Source organism: Panthera uncia, assembly GCF_023721935.1.
Source record: "Panthera uncia isolate 11264 chromosome A3 unlocalized genomic scaffold, Puncia_PCG_1.0 HiC_scaffold_11, whole genome shotgun sequence".
Classification (NCBI taxonomy): Eukaryota; Metazoa; Chordata; class Mammalia; order Carnivora; family Felidae; genus Panthera; species Panthera uncia.
The window spans coordinates 9,857,356-9,879,816 of NW_026057578.1; the positions used below are offsets into that span (position 1 = coordinate 9,857,356).

Here is a 22,461-nt window from a genome sequence, read left to right on the forward strand (position 1 = left end):
ATATATATTATATTATAATATATATATTATATATATTATAATATAATATAATATATTAGCCAGATACAGTCCTCTCACCAATAAGGCCACCTGAGGCACCACTTTATGCTTATAAATATCTACTTTCGCTCTTATTACATCCTTCGGTCTGAAGATGTAAAGCCAGAGAGCTGACCTTTTGTCAAGTCAGATGATCCGACGACAGTTTTCTGTTTCTGCTACTAGACATCAAAAATAAAGCTCAGCTCGGAAAGGCCTGGAAGCTTCTATGCTTTACAGCTTCTTTCGCTGTAAAACGAGAGAAGCCGTTCCCCAATCCCCAAGGCACCGTTATCGTGATGGCGACGTGCAACCCGCACTTCACCTCGATACGGGGCCATGTGGGCAGAAATGTGCGAGGCAAGTACCTTGGAAACTCACCCAGGGCAGGGGATGCCGTAGGCAGAAATAAGCCCAAAGCTGGCAAATAGATCTTGGCTGAGCAGTGCACTGGGTCGCCCAGGCTCCAGGCGCAGGGGTGGACTGGGGCGTGGGGGGGAGTTTCATTCATTGACTGAGAAACCTTCCAGTGCTGGAATTCGGGGGCTTCTGGCTCAGTTTCTGGGGAATCATCACAGTGAAATGTGATCCAGCAGGACCCTACAGACACCGGGAAGGAAATCAAGCAAGCGGCCAAAGCCCATCCCCTTTCTGCATTTTGCCTTAAAAGCGTGTCCTGTGCCGTTCCCAAGTTTGTGTTTGCTTTACATTTCTGCAATTAGCCACACAAGTGGTTCCGTTGTTTCCTGAACCTTCATCAGAGCTCACTTACCTAATTCAATAAGATTTGGAATTTGTTTAAACATACAAACAGCAATTGTACAACTTATTCAAACCAAACGGCCAAAGCACGTTTCGTTTTGTTTTTCCTGACTCAATGGTACTCCTTTAGGTTTGTAAGTGTGAGTGTGTGTGTGTGTGTGTGTGTGTACTGTGGGTGTGGGAGGGGTTTTATTAAAACCTTTGAGAGGCAGAGAGGGGTAAGTTAGCAATCTAAATTTAAAGTAACTCCTTGAACTATGCACACATTGAGGCCTTATTTATTATTTAATGTTCTTTGTGCATATTTTCAACTAACTGATAAAAAAGATCAGTCACAGGAATGTCAGTAAGACGGGATAATGTGGTCCCTTCATATTTGTCAACGTCACCTGACACACCCTGAGAAAACAAACAGCAAAGTAGCAGCTTTTCATGCGTTATCAGCCACCCCAGACTTCTGGCTCCCCTCCCCCAAATAAATCACTCCGAGTCGATAAGACTTTGTGATGATTTCATATAATTCTCTGCAACGACAACAAAAACACCCATCGAGGGACCTCGTAGATTAAACGTGGCATGCCATCAGCCAGTGGGTTAACTTTCGTGTAATTGTCATTTGTCTCATTTTTGGTTAAGAAGGTTTTAGGGCACCTGGCTGGTTCAGTCAGTGGAGCCGGCAACCTTGGATCTCAAGGTTGTGAGTTTGAGCCCCACGGTAGAGATAGCAATTACTTAAAAATAAATTAAAAACGGTGGCGGGGGGGGGGGCACCTGGATGGCTCCGTTTAAGCCCCCAGCTCTTGATCTGGGCTCAGGTCGTGATCTCACAAACCGTGAGATCAAGCCCCGCATCAGCATAGATGGTGCAGAGCCTGCTTGGGATTCTCTCTCTCCCTCTCTCTCTTTCTGCCCCTCCCCAGCTCATTCTCTCTCTTTCTCTCTCTCTCAAAATAAGTAAATAAACTCAAAAAAATTTTTTAAGTTTATGCTTTATAAAAGAATTTAGCAAAAGGTCTGTACTTAGTAGGCACTTAATGGTGTTATGATAATGTAATAATGAGGTTATAATAATGAAAAGCATGCTCCAAATCTAAAAAAAATAACATGTAACCAGTTTTAGATACATCTGAGACAATGACCAATGAAAGTTAAGCCTGTTTCACTGAGAAAAACAGGTGTTGTAAATTTAGTTATTCCAGTTTTTTTTCTGAATGGGGTATTATGGTCTCATATTATAAAATTTAAAAGCATAAAAGAAAAGTCCTCCCTCAATTCCTGGCTTCCTGGCTTCCTCCCCAGAAGTGACCGAAAGAACCAGTTTCCAGGGGAGCCCCTGTTAGGCAGTGAGTTTAATCAATCAGCAGGCAATTCCTCTGTACAAGACCACATTTAAATGCTCCGCGAAGGCTCTTATTACATGCAGTTTAGGTCTCCCCTTGTGGGTTTCTTCTAATTTGAAAGGGTAGTTTTAGCAGGAGGTGGATCGCCCAAAGTAGTGTCCTGTGGCCAACAAAAGCTGAAATCCACATTCCGAGTGATGTAATACATTACTAGTTCTTCTGCCCTGCCTCCGATGTTTACGTTTGCATGAAAGAATTACTCTGATGCCCTGAGTCCTGCAGGAAGAGGTTTTACAGGAGCTGGTACTAAGCAACTCTTTCCGAGACCCTGGAAGTCAATAGCTCTGGTGCCAAATTCTTCACTCTCCGGGGTATTCTCTGGGAACACCGTCCGTACAATAATGTGTTGTAGCACGATTTTTGTTCATTGGGTTGTGTCCCTCCCATGGCTTCCCAAAATACTTAGAGTAAGTTCCGTAGGATTTAGAGCGGCCATAATCATGGCCACTGCACTACCCACTTGGCCCTGGCCCCCTCCTCACTACCCTTGAACATACCCAGCAGGGACTATGTTCGTGCTAATTCTGCTCGCAGAATACACTTCCCCACGTTTTTGTTTTTGTTTTTGTTTTTTGCATAAGCTCACCATTCAAGCATGAGCTCAGAATTCACCTCCTGGGAGAGCCCTCCCAGTCCGTCACGGCTGAATACACCTTAGTCATACTATATCCATTTGGTCATTTTCTGCCCAAGTACTGTCTGCATCAGAGGCATTGCTCTTGGTACGATTCTGTTTATTGATGGACTGATTGATTCTCAGGTTTATTATCCGCATTCCCCACTGGACTGTGAAACTCTATGTGTTTCTGCCCAGTTCACTGTATCACGACCGGCAACTAACCACGCGGAAGTCATTCAACAAACACTGTTGAGTCATTGAATATGTTGACCCCTTCTCTTTGATAAAAATTGTTTATAGAGGGAGGCAAACCATAAGAGACTTTTAAATACAGAGAACAAACAGAGGGTGGAAGGGAGTGGAGGGGGGGTTGGGGAAAATGGGTGATGGGTCTTGAGGAGGGCGCTTGTTGGGATGAGCACTGGGTAATGATGAGTCACGGAGATTTACTCCCGAAACCAAGAGCACTCCGTATATGCTGCGTGTTAGCTAACCTGACAATAAATTAAATTAAAAAAAAAAGTATAGTTTGTGGGTTGGAATAGCTTTATTTGGTTTTCTATGGGGGGACAGGAGAGAAAGCCTACAATAATAACTGTGCGATATTCTGCATAAAGTTGCATGGGAAAGTGACGAACTTCTAGAAACCATTTTCAGTTATGCCTCTTGCCGCCTATATGACCTTGAGCACTCCCTCAGAGCCTCAGTTTCTTTATCTGTAGAAAGCAGGGATCAGGGGGCGCCTGGGTGGCTCAGCGGGTTAAGCGTCCAACTTCTGCTCAGATCATGATCTCACGGTCCGTGAGTTTGAGCCCCACATGGGCCTCTCTGCTGACAGCACAGAGCCTGCTTCAGATCCTCTGTCCCCCCCTCTCTTTGTAGCTCCCTCCCAAAAATAATAAACACTTAAAAAAAGAAAAGAAAGCAGAGATCTGAATACACGATTGACAGTGCTGAAGGAAAAATTAAAGAGTAAAATCGGGTTTATGGGATGCCTGGATGGCTCAGTCAGTAAAGCATGTGATAATCTTGGGATTGTACATTCAGGCCCCACACTGAGTGTAGAATAAAATCTTTTAAGGAAAAAGAATACAATTGGGTTTAAAAAGCACCATCTGGGGGCGCCCGGGTGGCTCAGTCCGTTAAGCGTCCGACGGCTCAGGTCATGATTTCATGGTTCGTGAGTTCGAGCCCTGAGTCGGGCTCTGGGCTGACAGCTCGGAGCCTGGAGCCTGCTTTGGATTCTCTGTCTCCCCCTCTCTCTCTGCCCCTCCCCTGCTTGTGCTCTGTCTTCCCTCTCTCTCTGAAATCATAAATGAATAAAGTTCAAAAAAATAATAAAATAAAAAGGCCCATCTGATAGGAGGCACTGTGGCCACATACCATGTTTCTTCTCTAAGATGAAAGGTGGTCGTACTATGTCTTCATAGCACTGCTCACCCTTTGAAAGGGTCTGGTGTGTGTATTTGTCTTCTTATTAATTAATCGACGTCTGCCCCTAAAATGTAAGCTTTGCAGGGGAGGGTTGTGGTCTGTCCAGTTTGCCTGGGACTTCGATTTAACATGTCTTCAGCAGTGGTGCCCGTCTCACAGGGTTGCTCTGAGAAGCAATGAGATGTGGAAGGTGCTTTGGATGGTGTGCGGAACACATGAAGCGTCCGATAATATTCACGATAGTGATTAATTCTACTATTATGTGAACTCCGATTTCTGATGCTTTAATTTGTGTTGGGAGGGAATTTAAAGCATCTGTGGTTGGACGTTTTTTAAAATTTTGTTAATGCTTATTTATTTTTGAAAGAGAGAGAGAGACAGAGTGCGAGTGGGGGAGGGGCCGAGAGAGAGAGAGAGAGAGAGAGAGAGAGAGAGAGACAGGATTGGAAGCAGTTCCAGGCTCTGAGCTGTCAGCATGGAGCCCAACGTGGGGCTCGAACTGACGATCGTGACGTTAAGCATCATCAGATGCTTGACTGACTGAGACACCCAGGGGCCCTTGTGTTTGGATGTTTTAAGTCCCTGATCCTGATCTCATGACAGGGATTTATGGCATCAGGAGTCTAACAAGCGGCAACAAGTGCTTGAAACCAACAGAATTGGGGCACCTGGCTGGCTCGGTTGGAAGGGCACGTGACTCTTGATCTCCGGGCTGTGAGTTAGAGCCCCACACTGGGTGCAGAGATTGCTTAGAAAAAAATGAAACCTTAAAAAAAAAATCTGTATATAGTCAGAAAGAATTTTTTTACCTTGAGGAAACGTCAAAGAATGCGGCAGACAAAAGTCATAGGTTAAATGAAATCGCTTTTATTTTGCACTAGAAAACTCACAATATATGGGTTGAGAATGGTCTATTCCAGTCTATCCTCCCTTCAACGTGTTTAATAAGTAGAAGAGAAAGAATAAAGCAAAACAGTGCAAAATGTTAATAGTGGGGGAGGGAAGAAGTAAGAGGTGAAGGGGGGGGGGCTCTCTGCTTCAGGAAAACTTATTTTCATCCAACGTGGATATGTAATTTTAGAAATCCAAGATTTAAAGCCGGACCTGAGAGAGAATTCGCATTTCGAACATTGTCCTCTAACCGGTGGCTATTCGGTATCCTGTTGGAATTGTGTCCAGTGAGGGAGCAGAAGTGATTCTCCTGGGTACGCATCCAGGAAGGTTTGTGCAGCGGGCCAGACGATATACAGTAATCAACCATAAATCACTCTATTGCCGCTTTGTAGCAGAAGTTCCTGGAAACGCATCACTATCATTTCCATCAGGCAACAGTTGTTAAGCCCCCATATGCTGACTCCAGGGAGGATGTTTTTGTTGTTTTTTTTTTTTTTTTTTTTGATTTTTTTTATTTATTTTGTGGAAGAGAGAGAGAGTGTGTGAGCAGGGGAGGGGCAGAGAGAGAGGGAACGAGAGAGAATCCATCCCAAGCAGGCTCAGCACTGTCAGCACAGAGCCCTATACGGGACTCGATCCCACGAATCATGAGTTCTTGACCTGAGCTGAAACCAAGAGTCGGAGGCTTAACCGCCTGAGCCACCCCAGGAGTCCTAGACTCAATTTTTATTTTTGTTTTTTAAAGCTTATTTATTTTGAGAGAGAGAAGGCGAGCGAGGGAGGGACATAGAGAGAGAGGGAGCATATTTCCAAGCAGGCTCCACACTGCCAGCGCAGAGCCCAATGTGGGGCTCAGTCCCACACACCTCAGATCGTGACCTGAGCCGAAGTCGGACTTTTAATGGACTGAGCCACCCGGAGAACCGCATCGATTTTTAAATTCTTCCTGGAGGGCGCCTAGGTGGCTGTGGATTAAGTGTCTGACTCTTGATTTCAGCTCAGGTTGTGATCTCATGGTTCATGGGATGGAGCCCCTCGTGGGTCTGTGCCTTGATGGCACGGATCCTGCATGGGATTCTGTCTTTTCCTCTCTCTCTACCCCCTTCCCACTCACACATGTGCTCACTCGCTCTCTCTCTCTCTCTCAAAAATACATATAGGCCTGGGATTATTTATAGCAAACTGCCAGCAACAGCTACCTCTCAGAATTTAGGAATGATGGTCAAGAACTTTCACTTGATCTCTGAAGTGTGACTGTTCTTACCGCATTGGATTCACGCGTTGCTTGCATCATTAAAATTTGATCTTGAAATTATACGACAATCACGCTAGAAGCAGAAAAAGTAATAAAAGCAGCAGCAGCCCCTGCAAAAAAAAAAAAAAAAAAAGAAAGAAAGAAAATTCAGCCACGCACCTTGGTTTAATGTTACTATGTTTCTATTTGTTGTACAACAGCGGGGGATCATCTGCCCGTCTTTTTCCTTCAGTGAATAGTTCCGATATTTTTAGAATTGCAATTTGGGTGCATGATGATTTTTTCATCCCCACATGCCTTTGCAACCCTGTCCGTGCATCCCTCCTCCCGAACCACCCTCCACCTCCAAAAAGAAATAATAATAATAGGAAGCAAAAAGAAGCCCCGCTTTTGACAAGACCGCAGGCACCCTCGTGGGTCGCTCGATGCTGCAAACGCCATTTCGTCACATCAAGAATGATTTCTAGCAGAAAAAGAAAGGCGGGAAGAAAGAAAACTCCCCCCGCCTCCCCTCCCAACGAGGGGTGTCAGGCCCCCGTGTGTAGGTCCTGAAGCTGGGGGCCGGCAGAGGAGTCATGGTGCGTCTGGAGGGATAAGAGGAGATAAAGTGTATCAAAGGGGCCCTTGACACATGGGATGCTACGCAGGCCTGTCTCCCCGAGAGCATCTCTGGCCTGACTGACAGGGGATTAATCCACAGGAGGGCGATAAACAATGGCTGAAGTGGGCTTGAGGCCCAACACCTGGACGGGAGGCTGGAGGCCCGGCCACACTGCGAGCGGACGCAGCACCCCCCCCCCCCACCACACACACTCCCTGACCCCCCCCCTTCCACTTCTCCACTGGCCACCCCTTCTCTTGGATAAACATGTTTGAAAAATGGGTCGGGATTTTTGTTGTTGTTGTTTTTGTTCAGTGCTTGGGGGCCCCCGGGGAGCCGAAGATGTTAGACATTCAGCAGTGCGTCCTGCTGTGAGTTCTTAACAGAAAAGGGTTTCAGATGACAACCGAATGCAGTGGGCGGGCCTGGTTGGGATCCGGATTCGAACAAATCGGGAGCAAAGTACACATTTTTTGAGATGAGGAGGACCCCCCAGGACAGGGACCCGGTGACTCCAAGGAATCAGTGTTCCTCTCGTGAGACGTGATTATGGCGTTGGGTGGCTTTCTCCGGGCGGGAGGGGGGGGGTAGTTTGTTTCTATGTATGTGAGCCTAGAAGGGGGGCGGGGGTGACTTAAGTCTGTGACTAGCTTTGAATGCCGAGGAGGGGGGAGGAGCCTACCTGAAGCAAGGGTATAGAATCTTCGTAATTACTGAACGGGGGTAATGGCCTCTACTCTTAGATACATTGGAACGTTCTACCCAGATAAAAATAATAAGCTTTTTCAAGTGTTCCAAAGAGGGGCACGGTGGGGTGAGTCCTGGGTCCGTTGGAGTCGTGAAGCCCACGGAATCATGGACACGTTCTTACCTGCATTGATCGGTGAGGTGCAGGAAACCTGAAAGCGACGGCCATTACCGTTGGTGACAAGCGGAAACTGAGGAAACCAAGACAGCTTTGTATCTGGAGTTGCACCCCCCTTATCTGTAATGCACGCTCCCTCTTAACTGCCTCCTCTACATGCGTAAGAGCATTTAATCGGCACAAGGCTCAGAGAGGTTCAGTAATTTTCCCGAAGTCACCCAGCCCCGAAGGGGTACAATCCAGAGCTCAAACCCAAGGCAAATCAAGTTTTAGATTCTGGGCCCTGCTTGGTACCCACTTCCTGACAAGAGTGAGGAGAAAGGGAGAAGGAAGTTCACAAGCCTTGCTGCCCTGTCCTTCATTGGAATTAAAATTATTGAGTAGTTATTTAGCCCCATGGGACCCACTAGATTTTTTTTTTTTTTCCCCAAAAATCACCCAGTAGAATCTTGCTTTGTTCCTCATGGATTTTCTTAGGCACGGAGCTTCATAGGTATTGCCTCATTTAATCCTCAGCAACCCCATGAGGTCAATATCCTCCCATTTCACACATGAGGAAACAGAGGCACAAAAAGTGAGTGTTTGCCCAAAGCCTCGTCACCAGAAAGTGGCAGATTGAAACCCTGCATTAAAATCCCGTCTATCCTGATTACTGAGTTTTCTGGGGCCCCTTAGACCTTGCTGCCCCACGCTCACCCCAGGCCTGCTTTGTTGATGGCTGGTGGCATACTGTAAAGCAATTAAATAGCTGAGTTGGGGTTTCAGCCCTCACTCGTGGGCCTGTCTGCAGAGACCATTGTCTCCCTGAGTGTATGCTCCCGGCTGTTAGCACATGCAAGGCCTAATCTCAGTGCCGAGCTAAGGCAAACATCTCAGACAAGCAGGGTGTTTCCTCCTGGTCAGAAATTCTAGCAAGTTAACAGTAAAAAAAAAAAAAAAAAAAAAAACGGGCCACTGGTTATGTAGCTGCTTCGACTCATTAGGGGAAAGGACTGTCCCTGAAACACTAAGAGCACTAGAGGATACTAAGCCGCCCTTCCAAGTAGGAAAGGAAGCAATGTGGGAATTCTGCCCCTGAACTGTAGCCCTCGTCGGTGATTGTAACTGGAGGTAGATAAATACTGGCTTAACAGTTCTGAAGGAGGAAGTGGCAGAAACAATGGGAGAGCAGCGCCTCGTCAATAGCAATTTGAACAACAATAGTGATAGATTACCCTCTTAGAAATCCGAGAGATTCCGGGCTGTAGCAAGAGCACGCAGCCTGGGTTGGGGAGCCTGCATGAAATTTTTTCCACTTTGGGTCAAAAGGACTGCATCTCACAACAAGCAAAACCATAAATCATTGTACAATTAATTGCATGTACAAGACTCGGAACGAAACATTTGAGAGGCATTAACTCATTTAAGCCGGTGAGGTGAGTATTACCCCCCATTTCATAAATTCAAACATGTGCCCCAAGGCCTCCCAGCTAGAAAGAGGCACTGCAGAGATTGAAACCAAAATAATGCCCCTTCACCACCGTTTAAACCACGGAAAGAAAAAACAAATCAGTTGCTTAGTTTTTGTAAAGATGCCCCAAATTCCTGATTGTTTGGTTGGAGTTTATGCCTTTCTGTTGGCTTCTGCTGAGCGTTAAACTATGAGCAGTAGAATCTTCCAGGCTGATCCAAAACTTGAGAGAGGGTATTTCTGGAAGAAGTGCGGCTGGCACTTTCAAAAAGACCTAGACCTTTCCCAGCTCATTGTGGATCTTTTAGCTCTTCCCAGAAGATAATTAAATCTTATCCCACTGACCCTACACCAAACTATCAAGGAAAATAATAAAGGGAAATCAGTTGCCCGTACATGTGGCTCTGACTGACTTGTGGCCCATGGAACCCAATCCCAGCAGGTGGCTCCAGGGAACATTTTGGGGGATGATTTCAGAAGGGACCTTCCTTCGATGAGTATCAAAACGGAAGGGTGAGGGGCAACCACTGGCCACCCCTTAACAGAACGCAGACACCGAGGGAGAGGAAAACCGCTGAAATGGATGGGAAATTTCCCAGTTAAGTGGCAGAAGCATTAACTGTGCGATCTCTCCCACAAAACTGTACAAAGTCGTGCACTTACTACCACACTTCGTCGTTCCCAGGTGCACCTTTTTTTTTCACATTTTTACATCTCTGATACGAGGCCTGCATCTTGGAAACGAAATCATGTCCTAAGTGAATTAGTGTAGGTTTGTCTTTCTTAGCGTCGCATCAAACGATTATGAAACGTAACAGTCTGTGGTGTTTTGGATTCAGTGAACGCATGTGTTAGAAAATCGGTCACCTGCGTGGCTCTCCCCAAAAGTTCCCAGTTTATATCCCCGAAATCCATTGTAGGAGATGCAGCTTTCCTACGGACGTCGACTCCTAACAGGTACAAGCAAAGATGATCGAGCCAAAATGTAGAAACACGCGGAAGTAAAAATAGATGGGCGGACAGCCGCCTGGAGCTGCTTATTAAAGAAGTTAGCTTAATGGGGCGCCTGGGTGGCGCAGTCGGTTAAGCGTCCGACTTCAGCCAGGTCACGATCTCGCAGTCAGTGAGTTCAAGCCCCGCGTCAGGCTCTGGGCTGATGGCTCGGAGCCTGGAGCCTGTTTCCGATTCTGTGTCTCCCTCTCTCTCTGCCCCTCCCCCGTTCATGCTCTGTCTCTCTCTGTCCCAAAAATAAATAAAAAACGTTGAAAAAAAAATTTTTTTTAAAAAAAGAAGTTAGCTCAATTGGTTAGTTCGCGGCCCTGTACCCCAACGATCCGTAATTTTCCGTCTGTGGAATATGACTGAGTTAGAATGCGGAGGTGGCTCGATTTTTCATATTGGCTTGCAGAAGTTTTGTCTCCATTCAGCTCCGGGAGGTTGGTATACAATGGCACGCATGAATCTTGTGTATCAGTAAAGAGAGCCCCTTGAACTCCGCCTGGAGGGGACAAAGCGTTTCCAAGATGCATCCGAGTAGCAGATGTTGAGTTATCTGAAGGGTCAGAATGCCAATTAGATATTGAACATGGCAGGAGGAGGGTGGAGTTTCCAAAACAAATGAACGATGAATAAGGACAGACCCGGAGTTGAGGCTCAGATCCTGCTGTTCCTTTGTACAATGATTTGTGGCAAATTTGTTTTGTCACTGAGGCATCGTTACCCCCGGGTCTTAAAGTGATTTTGTCATCCCCAAAAGAATTTTTTTTTTCCTTGAAATGGCCTTTTCCTAATCAAAACTGGATATCGGTTTATTACTTTAAGAAATAAAGGAAATACATGTGAACAGCCACATGCATTGTCTACGTGGGAGATGTACAAAGGAGAATCATCCTTCGTGGAAAAAAAGCAGGCAGAAGTGGTGAAGAGGAAGGGAGTAATTTTAAAAATCGGGGGATGGCAATCTGAAAGAATGCTCGTCTTCTCTTCCCTGTAAAAAAAAAAAAAAAAAAAAAAAAAAAAAACAAAGAAACAATGAAGACTTCTCATTTGGTCCAGCAACTTAACAGATTTTGCTGGTTCTCCGTCTTAGAGGGCAAGTGTATCATTTTAAATCTAAAACGCCTAAAGTAAAAAAATGTGGGAAAGCTGAGATAGAAAATGCTTCCATAGTTAATTATGTATTTATATTGGTGTTACCATCATAAATCATCCTTAGAGAAACAAAACCAAGTCGTGGGGCAACAATGGTGTTCTGTTTAAATAGTTTCGTTCGGTTCCTGAAATACTTCTGGCTGTTTTTTTTCCCTCGAAGCCACCCACATTTAGTAAAATTCTATCGCTGAGCACAGCCTACCCCCTGCTATCTCCCTTCTGACGCTGGTGAGTACTCGACCGTGGAATAAATACCAAAGGCAAACCAGCAAAAAAAAAAAAAAAAAAAGGAAATTGGGATTGCATTGATTTAAATCAGCCAGCGCTGTGACCAAATTATTTAGTTCTTTCTTGACCTCTGGAGGTCAGATTTGACTATTTATGCTATCTGCTAATGCTTTACTATTTTTCATTGCTTTGCCTGTTAACAATTCTGACCCACAGCCTTTCTGGCCTGAAGGGTCGTTCTATTAAACAATCGCTAATTACTCCTTGAAACATATGCTCCCGTTTTAAAATGCCATTTGAAGAAAAGCCCAGCCCAAACCCCTACATTTGTTTCATGAATGAATAGAAAATATAAGCATCGGAGTATTTGTCAGAAATCAAACCTGGTCGGACTTGAGTAAATGGAAAATAATCCACCTTTACTCATTCTTAATTTAGAAACTGCTTAGGATAAAGACAACGTCTAAAAACGCGTAGCCGAGGCAGCGAACATTCTCTTTTAATCACATTGTTAAGTATGCGGCTTTAACATTCCCGCACCGAATGTTTTTATCCTTGCTGAAGATCTTACACGCAAGAAGAGTATGTGAATTGTGTCTCTCTTCCTTGATTCACTCCACAAAAATGTGCCAGACAACACGTTAAGCGCTGGCAGGGAGGAGTGAGCAATCTAGCCAGAATTCTCTGGAAATTAGCCTTTTTTGTTATCTGCCTGGAAAATGCTACATTTCTTAGCAAATAAAGACAATGCTCCCTTCTGCAATGTTTACCAGGCGTATGAAGTTATTGGGGGGGGGGGGACATGGTTTGCTTTCCAAAATTTCCCTCACGTTGTATTTGAGACATAAAAATAATTCTGTTACTCAGGGCTCCTGGCCGGCTCGGGAAACAGGAGGTTCTTAATCTCGGGGTTGTAGATTCGAGCCCCAAGTTGGGGGGAGAGATAAAATCTTAAAAAAAAAAAAAAAAAAGAAACAAAGAAAAGAAAAACTTTGTTCCTGTCTGCAAAATAAAAGAGAGCAATTTATTTTAGATCAAAATAGCCATAGACAGAGAGCACATGCAAATAATAATTTAACTAAAATTGTAATTATTCCACGACCCCATGCCATTGACATGTGACCCAAGAATTTCAAGGGATGTGGCCGAGGCGGCGGGGTTCAGCGACACACAGCTGATTTCAAGACCTCAGAACGGGGTTGTGCCAACACAGTCTAACAAAATCTCTCCTCCTCATGACGCTCGTCCACGTAAACAAGTGAAATATGACAGGAAAGCGGGTACCCCATTGACTTCCTGATTTCCGGAGCTCGACATTCTTACACATAAACCTCTAATTCATTTCAGAATGCAAAGGTCACACCACAAAAAAAAAAACAAAACAAAACAAAAAAAAAAAAACCTGAAGCTAAATATACCCTTTTGTCCAGCAGAAGGATAACAGAGATTTTCTTTTTTCACCAAAATGTGGCCGCCACCAGGTGTCTCCCATGTTGACCTCGCCACATTAGGAGTGTGTTTACAGACCTAGAAATTAGCATGAAACGCTTTTCTTTTTTTTTAACTTTCTATTCGGAATAATGTTCGATTTATGGGAAAGTTGCAGAGTGAATGCAGAGTGCCTGTCGCCCCACTGCCGGCCACGTCTTGCCCTGAACCCATGTAGGTTCATCAGAACTGAGAAATCAGGGGCGCCTGGCTGGCTCAGTGGGTGGCACCTCCGACTCTCAATCTCGGGGTTGTGAGTTCAAGCCCCACGTTGGGTGTAGACATTTACTTAACAAAAAAAATTTTTTTAAACATAAGACATTAACATTGGTGCAATACCATTAACAAAACAGATATTAGGGATTTCCCTAGTGTTCTCACTGATATCCCTGCCCACGAGCCAATCCAGGATACCACGGTGCCTTTAGGCATTATAAACTTGTAAACGCAAATGTTTTTGTGATTTACCTCTCAAAAATAACTTATTTGGAAATTAACAAATGATTCCTTTCAAGAGGTATTTTAGGGGCAAAAGGGGTCTGGATTTAGCTTCCATCTGGAATCAGTCAGATGTAGATGGCCAAAGAACTCCCATTTTACAGACCTTTAAGTAGAGAAACTCTCCTTACCCAAGTAATAAAACAAACTGTTGTCAGATTTTAAAAAGAAAGGGAAAGAAAAAGAGATACTCTTTTTCCACCCATTTTTCACGCATCGCATTTGCAACAATTAAAAGGATTGATGATACTTTTGGTCGAGTTTCTTAGCCTGTCCGTATCTCAGCTTCCTTCTCTGTACATTGGGGATAATCGTGGCTCTGACCCCCATGGAGAGGCATGATAGCAGAGCGGTTCAGGGTGTGGACTCTGGGGCACCTGGGTGGCTCAGACGGTTGACTGTCCGACTTCGGCTCTGGTCATGACCTCACGGCTTGGTTCGCGAGTTTGAGCCCCGCACTGGGCTTGCTGCTGTCAGCGTGGAGCCCGCTTCAGATCCTCTGTCCCCCTCTGCCTCTGCCTCTTCCCCAAAATATTTCTTATCAGGGGCGCCTGGGCGGCTCAGTCGGTTAAGCATCCAACTTTGGCTCAGGTCACGATCTCCTGGTTCGTGAGTTCGAGCCCCACGTCGGGCTCTGTGCTGACAGCTCGGAGCCTGGAACCTGCTTCGGACTCTGTGTCTCCCTCTCTCTCTGCACCCCCCTCCCCTGCCCCCCGTCCCCTGGCTTGTGCTCTGCTCTGTCTTTCAAAAGCAAACAAACGTTAAAAAAATTTCTTTTAATATTTCTTATTATTTTGGGATTTTTTTAAGGAATAACTCCATGAATGCATGGAAAGCTCTTCAAACATTGTGGACAGTGAATGGAAGCTCTAATTATCCGGTTCTGGTTAGGGAACGGGGGAAGGGACATTCTACCCTGAATTCCAATTTGGAGCAACTCAGATGATAAGTTAAAATTTGATCTACAATTTCTACTTCTGGGACTCTCGCCAAGGACACTGAAGGATATACATGATAAGGATATACAGTGTTCTTTCATCTGTTTATCTCTTTGTTGATCGTAGTAAATAGTCATTGAGTGTCTGTCGTGTACCAGGCTCCACTCTAGGGGCGAGGACAGAGCATAATGAAAGGCACACCATTTCTGTGACCCTGGAGCCAACATTCGAAGGAGGACACAACCATTGAACAAGTTAACAAGTAAATAAGTTTCCACCCAGATGTCAGAGGTGAGGGCTAGACAAGTAATAATAATAAAAATAAAAAACAGGGGCGCCTGGGTGGCTCAGTCGGGTGAGCGTCCGACTTCGGCTCAGGTCATGATCTCGCGGTCCGTGAGTTCGAGCCCCGCGTCGGGCTCTGTGCTGACAGCTCGGAACCTGCTTCGGATTCTGTGTCTCCCTCTCTCTCTGCCCCTCCCCCGCTCACGCTCTGTCTCTCCCTCTCTCTCAAAAATAAATAAACATTATTAAAAAAATTAAAAAAACCCAAACAAATCAAGCAGGTAAGGGATGGAGGTAGAAAAGGGAACTAGAGTTTTCACAGAGAAACCAAGGGATACTCAGATCTTAATACAAGGAGGGAAGCAGGCCTGTGGGTACCTGGAGGAAGAAGGTTCCAGAGAGGGAGAACAGCAAGTGTAAAGGCTTTCAGCTTGGACTCCAGCCCTGGTGAAAGATGCACAGTGAAATATAGATGGCTTCTACTTCTGACAACTAAAAATAGAAAAAGGCAGAGGAAGAGACAGATTAACAAATGCCCTTACGCTGTTCATAATGTCTTACCTCAGGGGAAGGGACTGGCGAGAAAATCTTTCACTTTCTCTTTATAAACCTGTATCTTTTCTCTGTTTTTCCAATGAGCATGTATTATTTGTAATTTATTTTATTTATTTCTTTAATGTTTATTTTTTGAGAGAGCAAGAGACAGAGCGTGAGCAGGGGAAGGGGCAGAGAGAGAAGGAGACACAGAATCCGAAGCAGGCCCCAGGCTCTGAGCTGTCAGCACAGAGCCCGACGCGGGGCTCGAACTCGTGGACCGCGAGATCATGACCTGAGCCGAAGTCAGATGCTCAACCGACTGAGCCCCCCAGGCGCCCCAGTTATTTGTAATTTAGAAGACAAACAAATGTTAAGTGTTCTGAAAGAATGATAGTCTTTTCTTTTCTTTTCTTTTCTTTTCTTCTCTAAGTTTATTTAGAGAGAGAGAGAGCATGAGCAAGGGAGGGGCAGAGAGAGGGAAAGAGAGAATCCCCAGCAGGCTTGGCCCTGTCGGTGTGGAGCCAGACGTGGGGCTCGAGCCTACAAACGGTAAGATGGTGACCCGAGCCAAAATCAAGAGTCACATGCTTAACCAAATGAGCCACTCAATAGTATTTTCCTGAAGGAGTCTAGGTAGGGTTTCGGTAACAGCCACGCTATAGACTGAATAACTCAGCGAGGGGCCTGTCCTGTCGGAGATTCACCAACCTCCTTGGCTTCTACCTTCTCGATTCTAGCAGCTCTCGCCAAGTCGTAACAACTGAACATGTCTGCCCACGTCGCCCTCCAAATGTCCTCTGAGGGTCCAAATGCCCACAGTCACCCCACCAAGTTTGAGACTCACCGGTCTAGGGTGAAGCCTGGGCTCTGGAGGCAGCCCGGGTTCAAGTCCCAGCCCTGTCCTTTGCAAGCTGTGGAGCCTCTTACTTTCCCCCTCTGTGCCTCAGTCTCCTCATCTGTAAACTAGGCAGAGTCCTACTGTCTTCCTGGGCAGTCTCTGAGGACAAAAGGGGCTAGTTCATGTCATTGTACCCAGGACAGGGCGGGAGCCACAAAAGTCCTGGGGAAATGTTGTCATCGATGTGCTCGGTGTCCCCTACCCTCTGAGACACCTTCAGCAAGAGAGCCCAAAGCCTGCTTTGAGTTCGCCCTCCAGTCTCCCTGCCAAGCAGTCAGTTGTTTGGGCCTGAGGTCTGGGCTCTGGCCCTATGAATGGAAAACTCAGACCAGGAACAAGGAGGGGAAATGAGTGGCTCAAAGTCATTGTCCAGCCTGGGGAGACACCCAGGTTAAGTGCTTCCTGCCCCTTTTGTTTAAGGGGGAAAGTGAGTTTTATTTTAACTGAAAGTGGGCCGTGTAGCTGCAAATACAGTTTTCTTCCCAGAAGTGGTTCCCAACCTGCCTGTGTGCGTCTTTTCCAAGAGGCAGTGACCAAGAAATCGTTTTGGCCACCCTTCCTCCTCTCCCCCCACCCCTGCACGCGCATGCACGCACACACTAGCTCATTTTCCTCCATGCAAACCACATTCCTCTACAGGACCAGCTCGTCCCCGACCCCCATCTGGTCCACATTTCACTTTGGTGGAAGCTAGGAACCGTATCACTTTCGCTTGAATTTTGGACTGCTCTCTGTTTCCTTAGGGTTTTTTTTTTTTTTCTATGTATATAGTTTCCGTTTGTTTTTTTAAGTTTTTGACTCTCCTCGTCAATGCTTTCTTTAATTATAAATAAATATATTTTTTTAATATATGTTTATATAAATATTTAGGTGTCATTTATATTTATATACTATGTAGTATATATATTTACTTTTTATATGCATGTTATTCATAAACATTTCTATTAAAATATTTCATAGACATAAGTACATAACATCTTGCATAATCTGTATCATGTATGCAGGGATATAAAGATATAAATTGTATATAGTGAAAACAGTGGCTCTCCAGGCGCCTGGCTGGCTCAGTTGGTACAGCATCCGACTCTTGATCTCAAGGTCGTGAGTTCAAGCCCCACGTTGGGCATGAAACCTACCGAAAAAAAAACCAAAAAACTTGTTTTTAAGTAGTCGTTTTTCATAGGGGCAATTTTTGCCTCCTCCCCCCTAACCTTCGGGGACATTTGTCAATATCTGGAGATTTTTTTTTTTAATTTTTTTTTTTTTACATTTATTTCTTTTTGAGAAACAGAGTGAGACAAAGCGTGAGCGGGGGAGGGGCAGAGAGAGAAGGAGACACAGAACCAGCCCTTGAGGTCGGAACCACGCTGAGGAGCCTGAGGCACAGAGAGGTGAAGCAGCTCGCCCAAAGTCACACAGCACTGAAATTCAAACCCAGGTCTTCCCTGACCCAAAATGATGCCCACGCCCATTATTCTGTATTGCATTTGAATTGGACACGATACTTCCTGCTAGTTGAAATTAGTAGTGGTAAAAGCTGTAAGAGACACAGCATCAAGGGTGAAGGATGCTGTACCTTCAGGAGGCGTGGCTTGAACGGGAAGGGCAGTGTCCTAGGGTGCGTGCGGGCAATCCTGCTAAGAAGACCAGCTGATATGAGACCGTCCCTACAACCCTCAAGGGCATGTCCAGTTCTGCATGCAAATTCTTTTTTTTTTTTTAATTCTTTTTTTTTAATGTTTATTTATTTTTGAGACAGAGAGAGACAGAGCATGAACGGGGGAGGGTCAGAGAGAGGGGGAGACACAGAATCCGAAGAAGGCTCCAGGCTCCAAACTGTCAGCACAGAGCCCGACTCGGGGCTGGAACTCACGGACCGTGAGAGCGTGACCTGAGCTGAAGTCGGATGCTTAACCGACTGAGCCACCCAGGCGCCCCTCTGCATGCAAATTCTTATATGTTGGCCCGGAAGACCATAAAGACATCAGAATTTACGGAGCAGAAAAGGTGGGTGATACCCCATGTGGCTGGTCAGAGCAGTACTTAATCTCCCTCCGGGCTTGAATACTATGCACTCCTGACTCCCTGGCTCCGTTGATTTGGTTACAGGACTCCCCACGTGCCCGGGTCATCTCAGACCCAGTTTGGCCTAGTGCTAAGAGTGTCGGCTCTCTGGGGCACCTGCCTGGCTCAGTCAGCAGAGCGTATGACTCTTGATCTCAGGGTTGTGAGTTCCAGCCCCACATTGGGTGCAGAGATTACTTAAAGATAAAGTTAAAAAGGGGCGCCTGGGTGGCTCAGGCGGTTAAGTGTCCGACTTCGGCTCAGGTCATAATCTCACCGTTCGTGGGTTTGAGCCCCACGTTGGGCTCTGTGCTGAATGCTTGCTCAGAGCCTGGAGCCTGCTTCGGATTCTGTGTCTCCTCTCTCTGCCCCTCCTCCGCTCGTGCTCTGTCTCATTCTGTCTCTCAAAAATAAATAAATGTAAATTTACCATTTTTTTTTTTAAAAAGAGTGTGGGCTCTCCACGTGCTTGGGGTCCAGTCACAGCTTCACCACCTGCCAGCTGTGTGACTTGAGCAAGACACTTTACTTGTCTGTTTCCTCAGCTATAAAACAGAGGATAATAGCTCAGTAGTGGTGAGGATGCCACAGGGTGACCCAAATACAGTGCCACATAGTGAATGTCTAGTAAATGTAACGAATGGAATGATTGCCTCCCACGGTAGCCCAGTATCGCTCATAAGCTCTTTTTTTTTTTAATGTTTATTCCTTTTTGAGAGCGAGAGACAGAGTGCAAGCAGAGGAGGGGGCAGCGAGAGCAGGAGACAGAGGATCTGAAGCGGGATCCGAGCTGTCAGCACAGAGCCCCACGTGGGGCTCAAACTCACAAACCGGGAGATCGTGACCTGAGCCCAAATCGGACGCTTACCCGACTGAGCCACCCAGGTGCCCCACAAGCAAAATACTCTGATCAGGAGTGAAATTTCAACTAGCCAAATGCCATCATGTCTCAGCTTTTCTCACGCGGTTGCAGAAAATAGGTCTAGCCAGGGTCCAAACTTCAGATCCTGCCCAGCAGCTAGGACATTTTTAGCCCCCTCCCCAATCTGGTAGGTGTGTTTACTCATTTACAGCTTCCGTGTCGCTGAGAGCTCCTCCTAGATGAGCTAGCTTCCGGACTACTTTCCTGACTTTACCTCCAAATCCATTCTGCACCCCCCCCCCATCTCTGGCCTCCCTGCCCCTCTGCACACCTCAGTCATGCTCTTGCTCTTCGACCTCCGCGCTGGCTGTTCCCTCTGCGAGGGAGAGAACCGTCCCCTCCTTCAAATCTGTGCAGAGATATGACCTTGTCAAAGCGGCCAAGCCACGACCACCTATGTGAAATTGCAACCACCCCGCTCACTCCTACAGCCCCGCCTCGTCTCTCTTTTCTGCTTTAATAATTTATACCCTCTAAAAGACGTTGCAATTTCATACTTACACTTAATATTCATCATCTTTCCTCCTTGCTTCTGTTCACCAGTGTAGCCCCGCCCCTAGGACGGTGCCTGGCACATACTAGGTGCTCAGTAAATGTTTCTGGAGTCAAACAGTTGAATGAGTAACTGAATGAATGAATGTTTTCATTCATACAGCTTTAGGCTAAACCCAGAGAGACAGCTATGTCGTGGTAGAAACTTCGAGTTGTCCCTCAAGATCCCATCTCTCTTTCTTCCACCCGGAGAAAAAAACACTGTGTTTCCAAACCTCCCTTGTAGTTGAGGCAACGTCACGTGACTAAGTTCTGGCCAATAGGGAGTAAACGGAAGTATCAAGCGTCCAGGGAGTAGATCTGCTCTCTTCGGGTCCCATGTGGCATCGTAGTGCCTAGAACTGCTCCCAATCAGGCGGCGAGGTCAGCGGAGGGTGCAGAGCTCAGAAGAGACCACCCACCTAGCTTTTAATGGAAAGAAAATAAACTTTTCTCTTATGTAAGGCACTGTTTTTTTGTGGGGTTTTTTGTTTTTTGTTGTTTTTTTTTTAGGGTTTTCTGTATCCCTCTCCGCTACTAGTACGTAATACACTTTCTTTTTTTTTTTTTTCTTTTTTTTTTTTTCAACGTTTTTTATTTATTTTTGGGACAGAGAGAGACAGAGCATGAACGGGGGAGGGGCAGAGAGAGAGGGAGACACAGAATCGGAAACAGGCTCCAGGCTCCGAGCCATCAGCCCAGAGCCCGACGCGGGGCTCGAACCCACGGACAGTGAGATCGTGACCTGGCTGAAGTCGGACGCTTAACCGACTGCGCCACCCAGGCGCCCCCGTAATACACTTTCTTAAACCTGGAATAAAAATTAAGTGAGGTTTCTGGTCAACTTCAGTGTGCAATTGACAAGCTTTTCCCAAAACCCCATCTAACGTAGCGGTCTCCGTTACCTGGTTTCTGTTGTGGAGCCACCAATTTCTAATGTTTCCAGAATCTGAGTCATGCATACACCCTGCGTTATTACACATAATAGGTTATTGTGACTTTAATCAAGGAAATGTTTTGTTGTTTTTGTTTGTTGTTTTTTTTTTTTTTTTTTTTCCCATTCGACATGTTAGTGGCCTTGCTTCTGGATCATCAGAAAGGACTGAGAATGCTAGCTAGTGTTGCAACATGTTGTCTGTTCTTTCCTCTGGGGACTGGTTTCAAATCAGATAAGCTAAGATCTAGGGAGATACTGGATCTTGCTCCATTTCTTTTCAAAAGGAATCAGTTTCCAAAGGCAGAGGAAGGAAATAAATACTATTGGGGGGGGGGGTTTACTACTGAAGTGATATAATTTACATAACAGCAAAATTATAACCTAGAATCCTAAGTGGCAATTATAATGTAAAAGAAGAAGACAAAATTTTGCTCTTAAACCAACAGCAAAAATAGAGTGGAAAATGTTGGTAAACTTCACACAAAATTTAAATACTAATTTAATCTCATTTGCCTAGAAGAGGTGGGGGGGGGGAACACCAGGCATTCTCTGGCCCTAGAATAGAAATAGAGGAGAACTCTCACAGACAGTAAATTCAATTCTATAAGCCCCAAAGTGGGAGAATAGGTGTGGAAGGGGCCCCAAAACTCAGAGGAATGAGGTTGCAAAGAACTTCCTAAACCTAATACAGATATATTGTTCCCCCAAACAAACAAACAAGCTAAGTAGGAATCCGCATTTTGCCCTCAAAAACAGTCCTGTTTTGTTCTCTAAGACGCACTCAGTGAGGGTTTGTGACCCTCTTGTTTATTCTATGCGAAATATGGTTCACTCACCAGCCAGATTTTATTTTGTTTGTTCATTTTTTAATGTCTATTTATTTTTGAGAGACAGAGCATGAGCGGAGGAGGAACAGAGAGAGAGAGGGAGACACAGAATCCGAAGCAGGCTCCAGGCTCCGAGCTGTCAGGGTCTGTCCCCCTCTCTCTGCCTCTCTCCCGCTGATGTGCTCTCTCTCTCTCTCTCTCTCTCTCTCTCTCTCTGTCTGTCTCAAAAACTGATTACATTAAGGAGAAAGTCTGTGTGTAATGCTAACAGATCTTTAATGTATTTATACTGTTATCTCCTATTTATGATAACTGATACTGACTTCTTCCTTTGTGGTAGTGATACGTAAAATTTCCTTTGAAAATAAATTTGCGGGCGCTAAGCATCTGACCTCGGCTCAGGTCATGACCTCATGGTTGGTGAGTTTGAGCCTCGCGTTGGGCTCCGCGCTGACAGTGCTGAGCCGGCCTGGGATTCTCTCTCTTTCCCTCCCTCTCTCTGCCCTTCTTCCGCTCGGGTGTGCGTGCTCTCTCTCAAAACTAAATAAATTGACTTAAAATACATTTGTGTAAGTAAAAGAACACGAGTTAAACTGCTTTGTGTATGTTAAGTAAAATATGAGCTACTCGGATTTGGCAAACATTATGAAGGTGCCTGGTGGGAAACGCTGGATTGGAGGTCCTCCCCTTCCCATGGCCTTCTGCTCCCTTTTCATGTCTTTTAGGAGAGAACTCCAGAATTGTGGTCCACAAACTATGTCCCACTACCTATTTTACACGATGTATGGGTTAAGCACGGGTTTTCCATTTTTAAATAATTTCTTTTTTTTAATGTTTT

The 22,461-nt window shown here is 45.5% G+C and overlaps 1 protein-coding gene across 1 annotated transcript in view; it reads left to right on the forward strand.

The window, feature by feature from the left end:
• Positions 1–338: 338 nt before the first annotated feature.
• Positions 339–22,461, forward strand: part of LOC125936360 (60S ribosomal protein L21-like) — a 41,042-nt gene continuing 18,919 nt past the window's right edge. Inside the window, exon 1 of the mRNA XM_049650384.1 lies at positions 339–380. Within this exon, the coding sequence (XP_049506341.1) occupies positions 339–380 (42 nt within the window). The remainder of the gene's footprint in view (positions 381–22,461) is intronic.